General features: G+C 41.5%; 1 protein-coding gene across 1 annotated transcript; it reads right to left on the bottom strand.

Annotated features, from left to right (window-relative positions):
* Positions 1 to 6532: 6532 nt before the first annotated feature.
* On the bottom strand, positions 6533 to 14049 carry PSMA4 (proteasome 20S subunit alpha 4). The gene is made up of 9 exons (XM_003413744.4): positions 13939 to 14049; positions 12555 to 12580; positions 12267 to 12309; positions 11826 to 11988; positions 10408 to 10485; positions 10004 to 10092; positions 9415 to 9545; positions 8782 to 8905; positions 6533 to 7228 (listed from the first exon to the last, which is right to left on the bottom strand). The coding sequence occupies exons 2-9, from the start codon at positions 12555 to 12557 to the stop codon at positions 7074 to 7076; spliced, it is 786 nt and encodes a 261-aa protein (XP_003413792.2). The 5' UTR covers positions 12558 to 12580; positions 13939 to 14049; the 3' UTR covers positions 6533 to 7073.
* Positions 14050 to 15384: the final 1335 nt, after the last annotated feature.

Here is a 15384-nt window from a genome sequence, read left to right as displayed (position 1 = left end):
CTCCACTGTTAACCTAAAGGTTGGGGATTTGAACTCACCCAGTGGTACCATGAAAGAAAAGACCTGGTAATCTGCTTCCATTAAGATTACAGCCAAGAAAACCCTACACAGCAGGTCTACTCTGTAACACATGGGATGGACATGAGTCAGAATTGACTCTAGGGCAACTAACAACATAAAGACAGAAAAGTAGATTAGTGGTTGCCTAGGGTTGGGAGGGACTTGAGGGAAATGGTGGCTATAATGTAACAGTGTTTCTTTTTGAGGTGATAAAAATGTTTTAAAGTGGATTGTGGCAATGGTTGCACAACTCTAAATATACCAAAGCCATTGAAGTGTACACTTTAAATGGGTGAATTGTATGGTAGACAAATTATATCTCCACAAAGCCGTTACCAAAAAAGTAAAAATAAAAATAAATAAATAAACCAAGAAAGGTAGATGACAATATCTTAAAAACCAAAGAACCAAACCCATTGCTGTTGAGTCAATTCTGACTCATATTTTCTTTAATTATGAAGTCACTGAAGAATGGACAATTCCCAAGTCTGAACCGTGGAGTTAAATTGCATAATTAATTTAAATATTTCCTTTTGAAAATATGATAACAACTATATTTTTAAAATTATATATGATAAAGGTGATAAAACCACAAAATTACTGGATAATGTCTATACACTTTGGAATGGGGAATATCTTTATACAATTATACTAACAGCAAGAACTCTAAATGACTGATATATTTTCCTAGATGTTGTTGCTGTTATTAGGTGCTGTCGAGTTGGCTCCAACTCATAGAGACCCTGTGTACAACAGAACAAAACACTGCCCAGTCCTGTGCCATCTTCACAATCTTTGCTATGCTTGAACCCACTGTTGTAGCCACTGCATCAGTCTATCTCATCGAGGGTCTGCCTCTTTTTCTCTGACCCTCTGCTTTACCAAGCATGATGTCCTTCTCCAGGGACTGGTCCCTCCTGATAATGCGTCCAAAGTACATGAATCGAAGTCTCTCCATTCTTGCTTCTAAGGACCATTCTTGGTGTACTTCTTCCAAGACAGATTTGTTCATTTTTCTGGCGGTTTATGGTATCTTCAATATTCTTCACCAATACCGTAATTCAAAGGCATCAAATCTTCTTAGGTCTTCCTTACTCATTGTCCAGCTTTCTCATGCATATGAGGAGATTGAAAACACTATGGCTTGTGCCAGGCTCACCTAAGTCCTCAAAGTGACATCCTTGCTTTTCAACACTTTTAAAAGGTCTTTCGCAGCAGATTTGCCCAATGTAATGGCGTTATTTGATTTCTCGACTGCTGCTTCCGTGGGTATTGATTGTGGAGCCATGTAAAATGAAATCCTTGACAAGTTCAATTTTTTTTCTCCACTTATCATGATGTTGCTTATTGGTCCAGTTGTGAGGATTTTTGTTTTCTTTACATTGAAGTGTAATCCACACTGAAAGCAGTAGTCTTTGATCTTCATCAGTAAGTGCTTCAAGTCCTCTTCACTTTCAGCAAGCAAGGGTGAGTCATCTGCATATCACAGGTTGTTCATGGGTCTTCTTCCAATCCTGATGCCCCGTTCTTCATATAGTACAGCTTCTTGGAGTATTTGCTCAGCATACAGATTGAATAGGTATGGTGAAATGATACAACCCCAACACATAACTTTCTTGAATTTAAACCATGCAGCATCCCCTTGTTCTGTTAGAATGACTGCCTCGGTCTATGTACAGGTTCCTTATAAGCACAATTAAGTGTTCTGGAATTTGTAGTCTTCACAATGTTATCCATAATTTGTTATAATCCATACAGTCAAATGACTTTGCATAGTCAATAAAACACAGGTAGACATCTTTCTGGAATCCTCTGCTTCCAGCCAAGATCCATCTGACATCAGTAATGATATCCCTCATTGCATGCAGTCTTCTGAACCCGACTTGAATTTCTGGCAGTTCCCTATCAATGTACTGCTGCAGCCGTTTTTGAATTATCTTCAGCAAAATTTTATTTTCATGTGAAACTAATGATATTGTTCTATGATTTCTACATCCTGTTGGGTCACCTTTCTTTGGAATGGGCACAGATATGGATCTCTTCCAGTCAGTTGGCCAGGTAGTTAACTGTCTTCCAAATTTCTTGGCATAGACAAGTGAATGCTCCCAACGTTTGTTGAAACATCTCAATTGGTATTCTATCAGTTCCTGGAGCTTTGTTTTTTCCAATGCCTTCAGTGCAGCTTAGATTTCTTCCTTCAGTACCATTGGTTCTTGATCACGTACTACCTCCTGAAATGGTTGAATGTTGACCAATTCTTTTTGGTACAGTGACTCTATATATTGCTCCCATTTTCCTTTGATGTTTCCTGCGTCATCCAACATTTTGCTCATAGAATCCTTCAATATTGCAACTCGAGGCTTGAATTTTCCTTCTGTTCTTTCAGCTTGAGAAATGCTGACCGTGTTCTTCCCTTTTGATTTTCTAACTCCAGGTCTTTGCACATTTCTTTATAATACTTTGCCTTTTTGAGCCACCCTTTGAAATCTTCAGTTCAGCTCTTTTACTTCACCATTTCTTCCATTTGCTTTAGCTACTCTACATTCAAGGGCAAGTTTCAGAGTCTCTTCTGACATCAATTCTGGTCGTTTATTTCTTTCCTATCTTTTTAATGACCTTTTGGTTTCTTCACGTATGATGTCTTCACACAACTAATCTGATCTTCAGTCATTAGTGTTCAATGCAACAAATCTATTTTTGAGATGGTCTCTAAATACAGGTGGGATATACTCAAGGTCATACTTTGGCTCTTATGGGCTTGTTTTATTTTTTTTTTAGCTTCAGCTTGAACTTGTGTATGAGCAATTGATGGTCTGTTCTGCAGTTGGCCCTTGGCCTTGTCCTGACCAATGATGCTGAGCTTCTTCATTATCTCTTTCCACAGATGTAGAGGATTTGATTCCCGTGCATTTCATCCAGCGAGGTCTATGTGTATAGTCACTGTTTATGTTGTTGAAAAAAGGTATCTACAATGAATAATTGGTTGGTTTTGCAAAATTCTATCACACATGCCTACTGGAGTATAAATCAGTATAATTTTCTGGAGGGCAGACATAATTTAACAACATGTACCAAAAGCCTCAAAAATGTCCACAACCATTGACCTAGTAATTCCACTGATAGAAATTTATCCTAAGGAAATAATTACACATAGCTCCAAAGATTTAACCATATGGATATTAATCATGGCTCTGTTTAACAAATGAATAAAAATTAGTAACAACCTAAATGACCATCAAGAGGGCATTGTTAAACTTTACCATATGAAGAAACTTCAAACCATGGAATACTGTCCTGTTACTGATTAATATTGGCACAAAAAATGCTCATCATATCACAAGTGAAGAAAGGCACGTTACAGAGGAGTAGATACTGAATTTTCCTGTTAAAAAAATCTGCATATCTGTATGCCCACTAAAACATCTAGAAGAACATTAAGGCTGTTTTTATTTTTGATGTTTTGTTTATTTGTCCTCAGATTTCTACTAGCATGAACTTTGTATCCCTATTGTAATAATTTTTTTCTATTATAGGATAAAAGTTGAACCTTAAAATGGTAGAAGGGTATATTTGGAGGTGGGGCCTTGGGTTTGGTTTTACCGCAATGCGTAACTGTATGCAAGGTCGTTTCTAGAGTTCTTCCCTCTCAGGGATATTAGTCTGTACTTGATCTCACACTAAACCCAGTGCCAGTGCCATCGGATCTCACACTGTAACAACAATAATAAAAAAGACATTAGAACATTTTGAGTACGTCATCATGTTCATTTAATGCCTTTTTAGATGAGACGTTAACTACTCTCTTGAATCAGAGTCTGCAGCCATCCTTTACCCCTTCTCCCTCATCCCTTACTCTCGGCACTTCCTCTCTTCTCCATTCCTGTTACTGCTGCCTTGGGCCCTCACCTCATCCTTCCTCCCCATACTATTTTGGTAGCCTCCTAACTAGTATCCCTGCTGTCTCTTCCCACCTAATCCATCTTCTGGACTTCCAGAATCATTGTTTTAAACAAGTTAGAGTGTAATTGTCTCCTTCACTCTAAATTCTCAGTGACCTCTGCATTGCATAAAACAGACTCCAGGATTTGCAAAGCTTTCTTCTTCTCACCATAGTGGACATTTCCAATCTTATCTCTTGTCAATAACCATCTTCCCTCAAAAAGCTATGCCGTAGCTCTGCTCAGCTACTTGCTCTCTGTAAATATGAAGCTTTTTACCACCAGATCTCTGCACCTGCAGTTCCTTCTCCCTTTACTCCCTGGCCTTTAGTATATAGCCACTTCCTCCACCTGAAGTAGTTGGTTCTAGCCCTGCTTTTCCTGCAGGACTGCAAGCTAAGAGCTGAGGACACATCTCATCCCCCCATGTATCCCTATCACTTAAAATTACCAGCATCGTGGTAAGTGGTCAATAAAAAAAAAAAAATCCCCTTTCCGATTTTTTTTCCCAAGTGTGGAATATCTTTGCATTGCTGAAACAGATGTTTTCACAGCACTGTCAAAGTGCTAGACTGTAGAAATTCCAGAATCTCACTTATTTTCTGATTGAGAAAAACATCAGATGTAAAATTACACATAGGGACACAAGGTATGTCTTAAAAGCATGATTTATAATCCACCAAAAAAAAAAAAAAAACACTTAAGATTTTGACTTTAAAGGTTTGACTGAAGATTTCCAACTTCAGTTCTCTTTAGTTTCATGTTTGTGTCAAGGTGCTTCTGAGCTGGTGGTGCACCCAAGAGTTTTGCCCAGATGGAGAATGAAATGTTTGGTCTTGGTGGAGGAGAGCCCCTGCTCACCACTAAATTTATCCTAAGTAAATAATTATACATAGCCCAAGGAATGAAGATTTTTCATTCAGATGAAGATTGCTGTAATGAAGATTGCTCAGACTGCATCAGGCAAACCCTGGAAGCCAGGAGGCCCTGCAACCCAGGCTGCACATTGAAATCACCCGGGAAGCTTTTTAAAAAAAATGCTAATACCTGGGCCCCACACCAGACGCTGATTTAATTGGTATGGCATACAGTCTGGGAACAAGAAATTTCAGAAGCTTCCCAGGTGATTCTGACATACAGCAACCCTTAACCCGTTGCCGTTGGTCAATTCTGACTCATAGCGACCCTATAGGACAGAGTAGAACTGCCCCACAGGGTTTCTAAAGAGGGAAAGGGGCTGGTAGACTCAAACTGCTGACTTTTTGGTTAGCAGCTGAGCTCTTAACCACTGCACCATCAGGGGTCCAATATGCAGGAAAGTGATCCTCAAACTTTAGCACAAAAATCACTTGTGCGTTGTGTTCAAAGTTTGCTGGGCGCCATCCCCAGAGATTTTTATTCAGTAGGTCTGGATGGACCCGAGACTTTGCATTCCTTACAAATTCCCAGCTGGAGCTGAAGCTGCCGTTCCACAGACCACACTTTTAAGGAGCACTGCTCTGTCACGTCAATCATAAAGCCCTCAAAAACCTAAGCCAGCAACAGTCAAGCAAAAGTCCATCAGTGGAGTTCGCTTCAGCCAGAACTGAACTATTCTCATCTCGTTTGCACTTTTCTGTTTGCCTAACTTCTCTTACTATACTGCATCTTCCACACAGGTTGGGATGCTGGCTGTGGGCAGTTCATACCCTCCATCAATTCTGGCTTCACTCAGTCCACGTGTTCATTCTCAATCACTGAGACAGAGGTGGGTCATCTGGCCACCTGAGGACTGTGCCCACCGTGAAAAGAGTAGTTCTCCGACAGGCAGACCTACCTGGACTATCTGCCAGTGGAAGGAGGAGAGCCAGAATGGGGATGGAACAGTGTAAAAGCCATAGCTAAGAGGCATGACCAACACACAACTCAGAATAATGGTTATCATTTCTTGAGGGTAGAAAGAGAGCCGAAAGGGTTATACAGGTGCTTCAAAAGTACTGGTTGTTTCTTAATCTAGGTGGTAAGTACACAGGGCTTCGTTTTATCTATACCTTTCAGGTTTTATTATAGTCATTTGGGTGTATGCTCACACATACAATTTTTTAAGTATTAATAGCTGCCACAATCCATTATATTTTATCAATATTAAGGACTGATATTGCGCTTGGCTGCTAACTCAAAGATTAGAGGTTCGAGCCCACCCAGAGACTCCTCCGAAGAAAGGCCTGGCCATCTCCTTCGGAAAAAAACCAGTCATCACAAACCCTATGGAGCATGGAAGGTTGCCATGAATTGGAATTGACCTGACAACTGATTTTTTAAATCAACATTGAAGGCTGCCAGCAGTCAGAACGGAAATGTCATACTCTTTCCACTGGACAGACCTTATATGTATCATCCTATTAGGCCTAGGGAAACCCTGGTGGCATAGTGGTTAAGTGCTAAACCAAAGGGTCAGCAGTTTGAATCCGCCAGGTGCTCCCTGGGAGCTCTATGGGGCAGTTCTACTCTGTCCTATGGGGTCACTGAGTCGGAATTGACTCAACGGCACTGGGTTTGGTTTTTTTGTTTGTTTGTTTTATTAGGCCTAGGGGGAGGGCAGCTCTCTGCTATAGACTATAGACAGCTACAGACTCTCCAAGATGCTAGGTGAAGGACAGCAAAGGAAATCTTCAGTGCACAGCTCCCATCTTCCCCTTTTTATAGCGGTTACATTTCTGTCAGTTTTAACACCCTATTTAAAAGTAACTAAAGGGTTGCCACAGTACAAACAAAGCATGAAAAGAAGATATTCATCCTGGCATCTTTATCAATTACTGCTACATTTTTTTATATAGTAAATACACCATTTCCATTCTTCCAAGTTTTATTCAAAAAACAAACAAAAAATCTTGTAAGATGTCCATGAAGACCAATCATTACCATAAGGTATTCAACTGAATAGAAATAACAAGGACCCAGTTCAGCATGTAATGTCCTATTTCCTCACTGCACAAGTTAAAAAAAAAGTCAAAGCTCTCTCAGTGTGAAAGATTAGGACAGGTCTTACACTGAAATGGTGCCCAAAATGAGTTATAAAATCCTTGATTTGGTCTCCTATTTATCCTTTTCTTTCTGTTCTTTTTCTTTCTTCTCACGCTCAGCTTTAGCTTCTTCTTCCTCGTGTTTTTTGATCAGCTGTTCCACTTCCTTCTGTTTGAGAACTCGGATTACTGTCTTGCCATTCTCTCTTGTTAGGGTTGCAATTTCCACTAGAAATAAACACACATATGTGTATTATCGGCAGCCATTCTTAGTGAACAAGCTTAATAGGCAATCATAACTTAACCTCGTCACGTTACTGTGGCTTTAGTTCACACCATTCTTCCTTGTTTTACATGTATTAACAATTCGTGGATACTTTTATAGGAACAAAGTATCTTGGGTCTTGTAATGTTTTGATTACTATTTTTACTTAAATATCTTCCTTCTCCCTGCCCATACCAATCTTCTTAGCAGTTGTTTTGTCACTCCCCTGGAAAAAAGAGCCCTGGTGGTGCAGTCGTTAAGTGCTCAGCTGCTAACAGAAAGATCAGTGGTTTATACCCACCAGCTGCTCTGTGGGAGAAAGATGTGGCAGTCTGCTTCCATAAAGATTACAGCCTTGGAAACCCTATGGGGCAGTTCTACTGCGTCCTATAGGCTCACTATGAGTCGGAATCGGCTGGATGGCAACGGGTTGGGTTTGGAAAAAGTACAATCAGTCAATTGCTCTAGCTGGCCTGCTATTAGCTGCTGATCAGAGAGAACCACAATTTCCTTGTTGGAACCTCTGAAGGCTCAGAAAGAATCTTCAACAAATGATAGCACTTATTTTTCAAGGACTTTTAAAATCCCTTTTCCAAAACAAAGGCACGGAAAGCAGCTTCCATGGCTACAGACAAGAAAAATGGACTGATACCTGAAGGGGAAAGAATTTTTTCTGTAGTGAAAAAACTGAGTAGCGCCTCCTACCAGGAGCCAATATGCTAACTTACTATAATTTTTGAATAATGTTAGAAATATTAACATTTTACATGGTCATACAACTTATACATGAACTAAATCCCTTAATTGGAACCATGGGGTTAATCTAAGAGAGTAGTAGATTCAGAAGAACAGGAAAAGGTGACACAACTCCGCTAATGTTATAACTCTGATAAAAGTGTATTATACAAATATATAACTTCCTACATACACTTTATCATATATACAGGTAGTCCCCGACTTAAGACGTATTCGAGTTACGACTAACTGCACTTACAACTTTTTTTTTTTGTACATCTTGTTAGCAATGTGTACTAAATACAATGTTGCAGCATGTAATTTGCTGTTATCATTCTCAGATGTTCACCCACAGATGTACAATGTTATGATTTATAAAGATGCTGCTAATAAAAAGTGCGATATCTGACCTAAGTCAGGACCGACTTACGACGGAGTCTTTGGAAGAGAGCCCTGTCATAAGTTGGGTGCTACTTGTATAAACAAGCATAGACACCATTAATGAGAAATCCTGATAACTGTTAACTGAAAGTAGCAGGGCTCAGATCTCTGAGTATTTACAACATTCAGCCTTAAGTCACTAAGCTTGGAATGTCATGTGGGATTGCGGCTCCACAACTTAAAAGGTTGACCTTCGTCAAGTCACTTAACCTCGTGAAGGCCCCATGCCCTCATTTAGGAGATAGGTGTAAGGCCACTTAACTCAGAGGGTTGCTATTTCAATGAACTTAGATAACATGTTAAAGGCCTAACACAGTAGCTGCTCGATCACATGAATTACCTTTTTCAGCAGAAAGTTTACTAACATCCATGGTCTTATTTAGCACCTTGATAGCTAAAGCAAGTGCTGACTTCAAAGTCATTTCTCCTTCTTTGTAGTCTTGTTTCAACATTGACACAGCTGCCTATAAAAACATAAAGAATCAGCATATAGAATTTTCTTTAAGTTTTTCCACTCTTTAGGAATATGGCTTGGTCAGAAAAACGATGCCTCAAATTATTACTAGCATGATAATCAGCATATAGTTTTGACGGTAGAGAGGGTAAACACATGATGGGATTGGAAAGGCGAGTGCCAATGTCCACAGAGTTTTTAACCTGGGGTCCTCAGATCCCCAAGGGGTCCAGGGTAGAATTCAGGGGGTCTGTGAACTAGGAAGGGGAAAAAAATTACATCTTTATTTTCACAACTTCTAACTGAAAATTAGCATCTGCTTTCATTATAAATGTAGGCAACAAACCCCAGCAGTATTAGTAGTACCAGCAACTCTGTCACTAACAGAAATCACAGTTTTCCGTATCACATTAAGGTGTGTGGCAGCTACCTTAAAATACTGTTTATTCTCATTACTACTTTAATTGCAGTAATGATTAGACCCTTCACTAGATCTTGTGACACCACGAAAATACTCACTGCACTGTTATTTCCAATGCATGTGGCTTTCCAGCCCCCGTAATTTCCACTAGGGTCACTCTGATAGAGCTGAAAGCCATAGTGTTTATCCCAGCCAATGTACAGCAATGAAACACCAAAGGGACGTTTTCCTGTAATAAAGAGAAAAAAAGTCAATTGTAGCAACAATCTAAATTTTGTTTCACAGTTGTCTGAGCTCAGTGAAGGTGGCTAAGCCCTTTCCTGTGAAGTTAAACATTCATAAACTGCTTTGTGTTCTGGCCATGACAGATAAGCTCCATCATAAATTCTGCTTTTGTTTCTAGGCCTGGGAAACAGTCAGGAGGGGGAAAAAAGACACTGGGGATCCGCGCTAAATTTCATTATTATGTAAAAAGCAATCTGTTTCCAGATTTGAAAAGATTATTTTGGCCTCTCAATATCCTATTAACAAAATTCACAATGAGTTACACGACAGCTTATAAAGCAGGAGTTTATGAAAAGTGTTCACCTGCCTGTTTAATTTTCAATTCCTTCTTAGTATCTTAAAAAGGTCCAAATTCATTAAACATTTTAGCCTTTTTAAATCAAATTCCCAACCAGTTAGTACCTCCAAACTGTGTATAAGCTTGCTTGATGTCACACAGTGCTGTGACCAACTGCTCACAGGGAATAGGCTCCTGATACTGCAACAAATACCTAGGATTTAAAGAGATCAGCTGATCAGTCTTCTCTGTGGCCCAGACACTCTCTGAACAGCACAGTCTCTGAAAGGAAATTTATGCTGTGGGGACAACGCAACAGGCACTTGTGACCTGAAGAGGGAAGGAGGAGGGGACCTGTCAACATCTTAATATCCTTACGATAAATAACACTTCAGAAGTTTGGTTAAAAAAAAAAACACTCATTTTCAATTAATAGATTTTTAATGCCTTTAACCTTTGCAAAAGTGAGCTCTCCTTGGAAACATCTAACCTAATTCATCCATCATCAATTACGCTATTAGGACTGTACCTTTGAGCAATGAGCCTCAGTTCATTAGTTAGAACATTAGCATCCGAAGTTATACCCGCCACGCTGCAAGCCATGTCCCTTAAAGAAAAGAGATTGATCTGTCAGCAGGGGAAATGCTTGAAAGGGGTATTTAGGCATTATATTAAGGAGTCCCGCATTCTATTACTTTTTATGCTCTATTAGAAATTCACTATGCTTGCTTCGCAGCCGCTATTCCCTTCAGACAAAAACTACGGATGCTTTATCCTTGTAGGAGGCTTTTAGTTTAATGTCATCCAACACGAAACAGAAACAAATGTACCCTTAACGAGGTGTTATGCGTCATTGCTGCCCTGTGTTCATGGCAAGAAAATTAATATGAGAAGCTAAAGTAAATCCTGAAGAGTCGGCAAGAGTAGAAGAAAAAGGTTTTGCCAGACAGAAAGATAAACAGCCTGATGCTCCTGTGTGGTACTCTCACCTCCTAGGGCTTAGCTTGAGGGGGCATGAGGGCATGGGGTTTTGCAAGCCTGCCTAGGAAGCCTGGGCTAGGTTCAAGCTATGAGGTGCATTTCCTTTCTTTGCCCCCTGCTCCTCAAGAGCTCCTACAGAGCTGCTCCTACAGCCTAGGTACCTCCTATCGCTATGTTCAGCCAAGCCCTTGAGTTGCTGAGTGAACCGAAGAGTGGCTCTGTGGTAGGGATAACACTTCTCTGCAGACAGCACCAACAGGCCCTTAAAACCAGCCTTCACAGGACTCCCACTGAAGGGAAAGTTAATTAGTAAATCCAGCTGTCAGCAGCAAAGTCCTGCATGCCTAATGTTTAAGTGTATGCCACCAGCTGTCACTGAGTCAATTCCAACTCATGATAACATTGTCAGAGTAGAACTATGCTCCATACAGTTTTCAATGGCTGATTTTTTGGAGACAGATTGCCAGGCCTTTCTTCTGAGGCACCTCTGGGTGGACTCAAATCTCCAACCTTTCGGGTAGCAGCAAAGAGAGTTAACTGTATCACCCAGGGACTATTAAGTGTATAGGACTTGGCTAAATAGTTCCTAGACCTTGAAGAGGTCCATTCCTCAGTATACATAGTTCAAAATCCCTGAGTAGCCATTCTAAACAATACTTTGAAGGCCTGCTAGATGCCAGACACTGTGTTAGGTGCTTTGCCCTTATTTTACTTTATTAAACAGTCACTACTACACTAAAACAAAAAACTACGAGGTTCTGAAAAGTTAATAGTGTAAGGTTACAGAGCTTGTATGGGTAGAGCACGGATCTGAACCCAAATCTGCCTACTAAGCCTGTACTCTTATCACTATACAGTGCTGTTTCTCCACTAAGTGCTTGGCCCCAAGCATGAAATGAACAACACATGGTCCTCATGCAAGAGTGTGAGACATTTTACAAGTATCTTTCCAAAGATCTCACTTACTCATTGAGTTTATAAATTTTTTCAGAAAAAAAGACTTCATCAAGAAGCTTGTGGATGTTGCGTCTCTCTGCTGCAAGCAAAACACCATCATTTGCTAAAATTCCCAGACAGGTGCCTGCATGTCCAATAGCTTCCATGGCATATTCAACTTGGTACAAGCGACCTACAAAACACAAGCAGAAGAAACTAAGACTCTGTGCTTTTGGCCCACTGGTATCCTATAGGTCCAAATAAAACAGCAGTGATATTGGCAAGCTACCAATAAGAATCTCACTTTTACTCTTCTATGAGGCATATAATCAACCAGATGACCGTACTTAATTCAAAGTACAAAAAGGATGAAAAACTTAACTACAAAAAAAGTTTGTAGATTTTGTTCCCTAAAAGCCTAACACTTTAAAAAACAGTTTATTTAAGACAGACTGAACAATTTCTACTCGCCTTCTGGAGAAAATATAGTAGTCCTGGAGTCATATCTTCGAGACTGCAAAGGAAAAACATACCAGTGATTCCTACTTACTGAAAGTAAGCAAGCCCTCGCAAGCCCACAAACCATTTTATAAAACAAATCCTGATATACAAAGTTCAATGTGTCGGGGGAAACCAATAAGGAAGAAGATACCATCCCGTCTTTTTCCTTTCACTTCAATTCTCTCAAGCACGTCCGTAATTTAAGAATGAACAATACACTATTTTTCAGACAACAAACTGGCATGTGTATTAACTCACCATGTTTTCTGAATTTTATATAATTCCTGCAAAAAGAAAACATGATCATTATTAAAACAAAACTGACAATTTAAAAAGCATTTTCTGACTTTAAAAAAAAATCGTTTTGTTTGCTCCATTCATTCAACCAAGGTTTACTGTGCACCTGGTAAGTGCCAGGCACTATGCTAGATGCTGGAATACCAAGTGGGTAAAACAAACCCTGCCCATAAGAGCTTAGAGTATGGTAGTCACGTAAGGGAAGCAGACAGACAATTACAAAGCAATGTGGAAGATGGGGAAGGAAGAGGGGTGAAGAATACCCGAGAGAACTTTTTTGAGAAAATGATACAGAAAGTGACTCCAAAGCAGAGATGGCAGAGGCAGAAACAAGTTTGAGAACTCACTCGCAGGCCTAAGAGGAAGAAGAGGGGAAGGGCATTCCAGGCAGAAGAAAGCATGAACGATGATACAGAAAGGATAGCTCAGCGGGCAAGAAAAAAATTGCCTAAGTCTAAAAAACAGAAAAGAAAAAGAAGCTAGAGAACTAAACAAGTATTCAAACCATGCAGAGCCTTGAATGCCAGGTTAAGCACCTTCGGCTTTCTCCAGAGACAGACACGGAGTCCTGAACTATGTGGATAATCTTTGGCATCATCATTACCATTCCTGCAAAAGACGGCCCTGGGACTTAGTTGGAAAGCTGAGCCTTCAGACTCCAAAGTCCATGTTCCCAAATACTGGAATACCGAGAATTAAAAAACTGGAACAGTACGCAGAAATAAAGTCACAAAAGGCCCATGTGTCTAGGTAAAAATTCTGAATTTTATCCATTAAGCAACGAGGTTCCACCAAATGATCCTACAAGCCACAAGAAATGACGTGCGTTTTGGAAATATCAGTCTGGCTGGTGAGATCACTCCAGCAGGGTAACCAGTTTACGAGGCTGTTGCAACGGACAGGTGAAAGGTAAGAATAACCCTGAGCAGAGAAGCCAGGAGAGCACAAACAGGGGAGACCTGCCGAGGATCTCATTCGCGCGTAAAAACAACTTTCTGGATTTCCACGCCCGATGCCGGGCACAGGACGGCTTTAAGTTCACTGGCACCTTCACCGAACGGGATTCTTCAAGGGGCGGAACCTGCCCACTCCGTGGTCCTGCCCACCGCTCCCCTGCTCCCGACCTGGTCCCCACCGACCAGGCTCCGCGCAGGGAGCCCGACGGTGGCCGGCCGGAGCCAAGTCCCGGACGCGGGTCTGTCACCGAGGCCGGTGCAGAGTCATCGCGCCCGCGGTTCCTCGGCAGTGGCTGCAGGCCAGGATCAGCTCTGTCTCGACGCTCACAACCCCCGCCCACGAGGAGAGTGGCCAAGCTTCCGCGGGTCCCCAGGGGGCAAAGGCTCACCGGAGTGAAGACACTGAAGAGTCAAGATCTACACCGAGCGCGTTACTCCGCCGGCGGAAAACCACCCCCGCTGCCCGCGTAGCCTCGCTAATATGGCCCCCGCGCGTGCGCAGAACCACCCAGGGGGCGGGGCAGCCAAGGACGCGGAAGTTCCCCCGGGGGGCGGAGCGAGAGCCTGTTAACCGCGTGGGAGCTGGGGCTGCGGGGCGCGGCGGAGAGGCTGGGCTGCGGTCTGTGAAGGGGTTTCTCTGGCATGGGAAGGAGGGCTGGAAAGTCTTAGCCTAAGAGAAGGTGGAGTTGTGGCTAATTTCCTTCTCCCATGCTTGCGCTCTAGTTTCACGTTCACTTTCTCTTCACCACTCAGCAGTCTTAGTAGACCTGTCTTAGCAGTAGTGTGACCTATGCTTACCTAATGCTTACCTACCATTCCTGTCCCGTTCCCCAGAGTGGTTCCGAACACATCAGACTTTGCCTTTTATCCTGCCTCTTCTCATTTACCTTCCCGAAGCTGGCTTTCACTTCTATTGCTGATACATGCATTTTTTTCTGGACATAGAAAATAAATTACAGTGCAGTTCACACTTCAGCGAGAACTTTTGTCTTGGTCTCCTCTTCTGCCCTGCACCTGGTCAGAAAGGCTTTCCCCAACCAACCTAGTTAAAGGAACACTCTACCAGTAACATACAGTGCAGCATTTTATCTTTTTTTTTTTTAATTTTTATTGTGCTTTAAGTGAAAGTTTACAAATCAAGTTGGACTCTCATACAAAAATTCATGAACACCTTGCTATAAAAAAAAAAAAAAGTACTCCTAATTGCTCTTCCCCTAATGAGACAGCACACTCCCCTCCTCTGTTTCTTTTCAAGTCCATTCAGCCAGCTTCTGACTCTTTCTACCCTCTCATCTCCCCTTCAGACAGGAGATGCCAACATAGTCTACTGTGTCTACTTGATTCAAGAAGCTCGTTCTTCACCAGTATCATTGTGTATCCAATAGTCTAGTCCAATCCCTGTCTGAAGAGTTAGCTTTAGGAATGGTTCCTGTCTTGGACTAACAGAAGGCCTGGGGACGATGACCTCTGGGGTCATTCTAGTCTCAGACAGACCATTAAGTCTGGTCTTTTTATGAAAATTTGGGGTCTGCATCCCACTGTTCTCCTGCTCCCTCAGGGGTTCTTTGTTGTGTTCCTGTCAGGGCAGTCATCGGTTGTAGCTGGGCACCATCTAGTTCTTCTGTTCTTATGCTGATGTAGTTTGTGGTTTATGTGGCCCTTTCTGTCTCTTGGACTCATAATTACCCTTAGTTGCTTCCAACTTTTTGCTATTGTAAACAGTGCTGCAATGAACATGGGTGTGTGCATATCTGTTCGTGTAAAGACTCTTATTTCTCCAGGATATGTTCCAAGGAGTGGGATTGCTGGATTGTTTGGTAGTTCTATTTCTGGTT

This window comes from Loxodonta africana, chromosome 13 (genome assembly GCF_030014295.1).
Source record: "Loxodonta africana isolate mLoxAfr1 chromosome 13, mLoxAfr1.hap2, whole genome shotgun sequence".
Taxonomy (NCBI): domain Eukaryota; kingdom Metazoa; phylum Chordata; class Mammalia; order Proboscidea; family Elephantidae; genus Loxodonta; species Loxodonta africana.
Note: the sequence above shows the minus strand (reverse complement) of the source record. Positions and strands in the feature narration are given on the sequence as shown.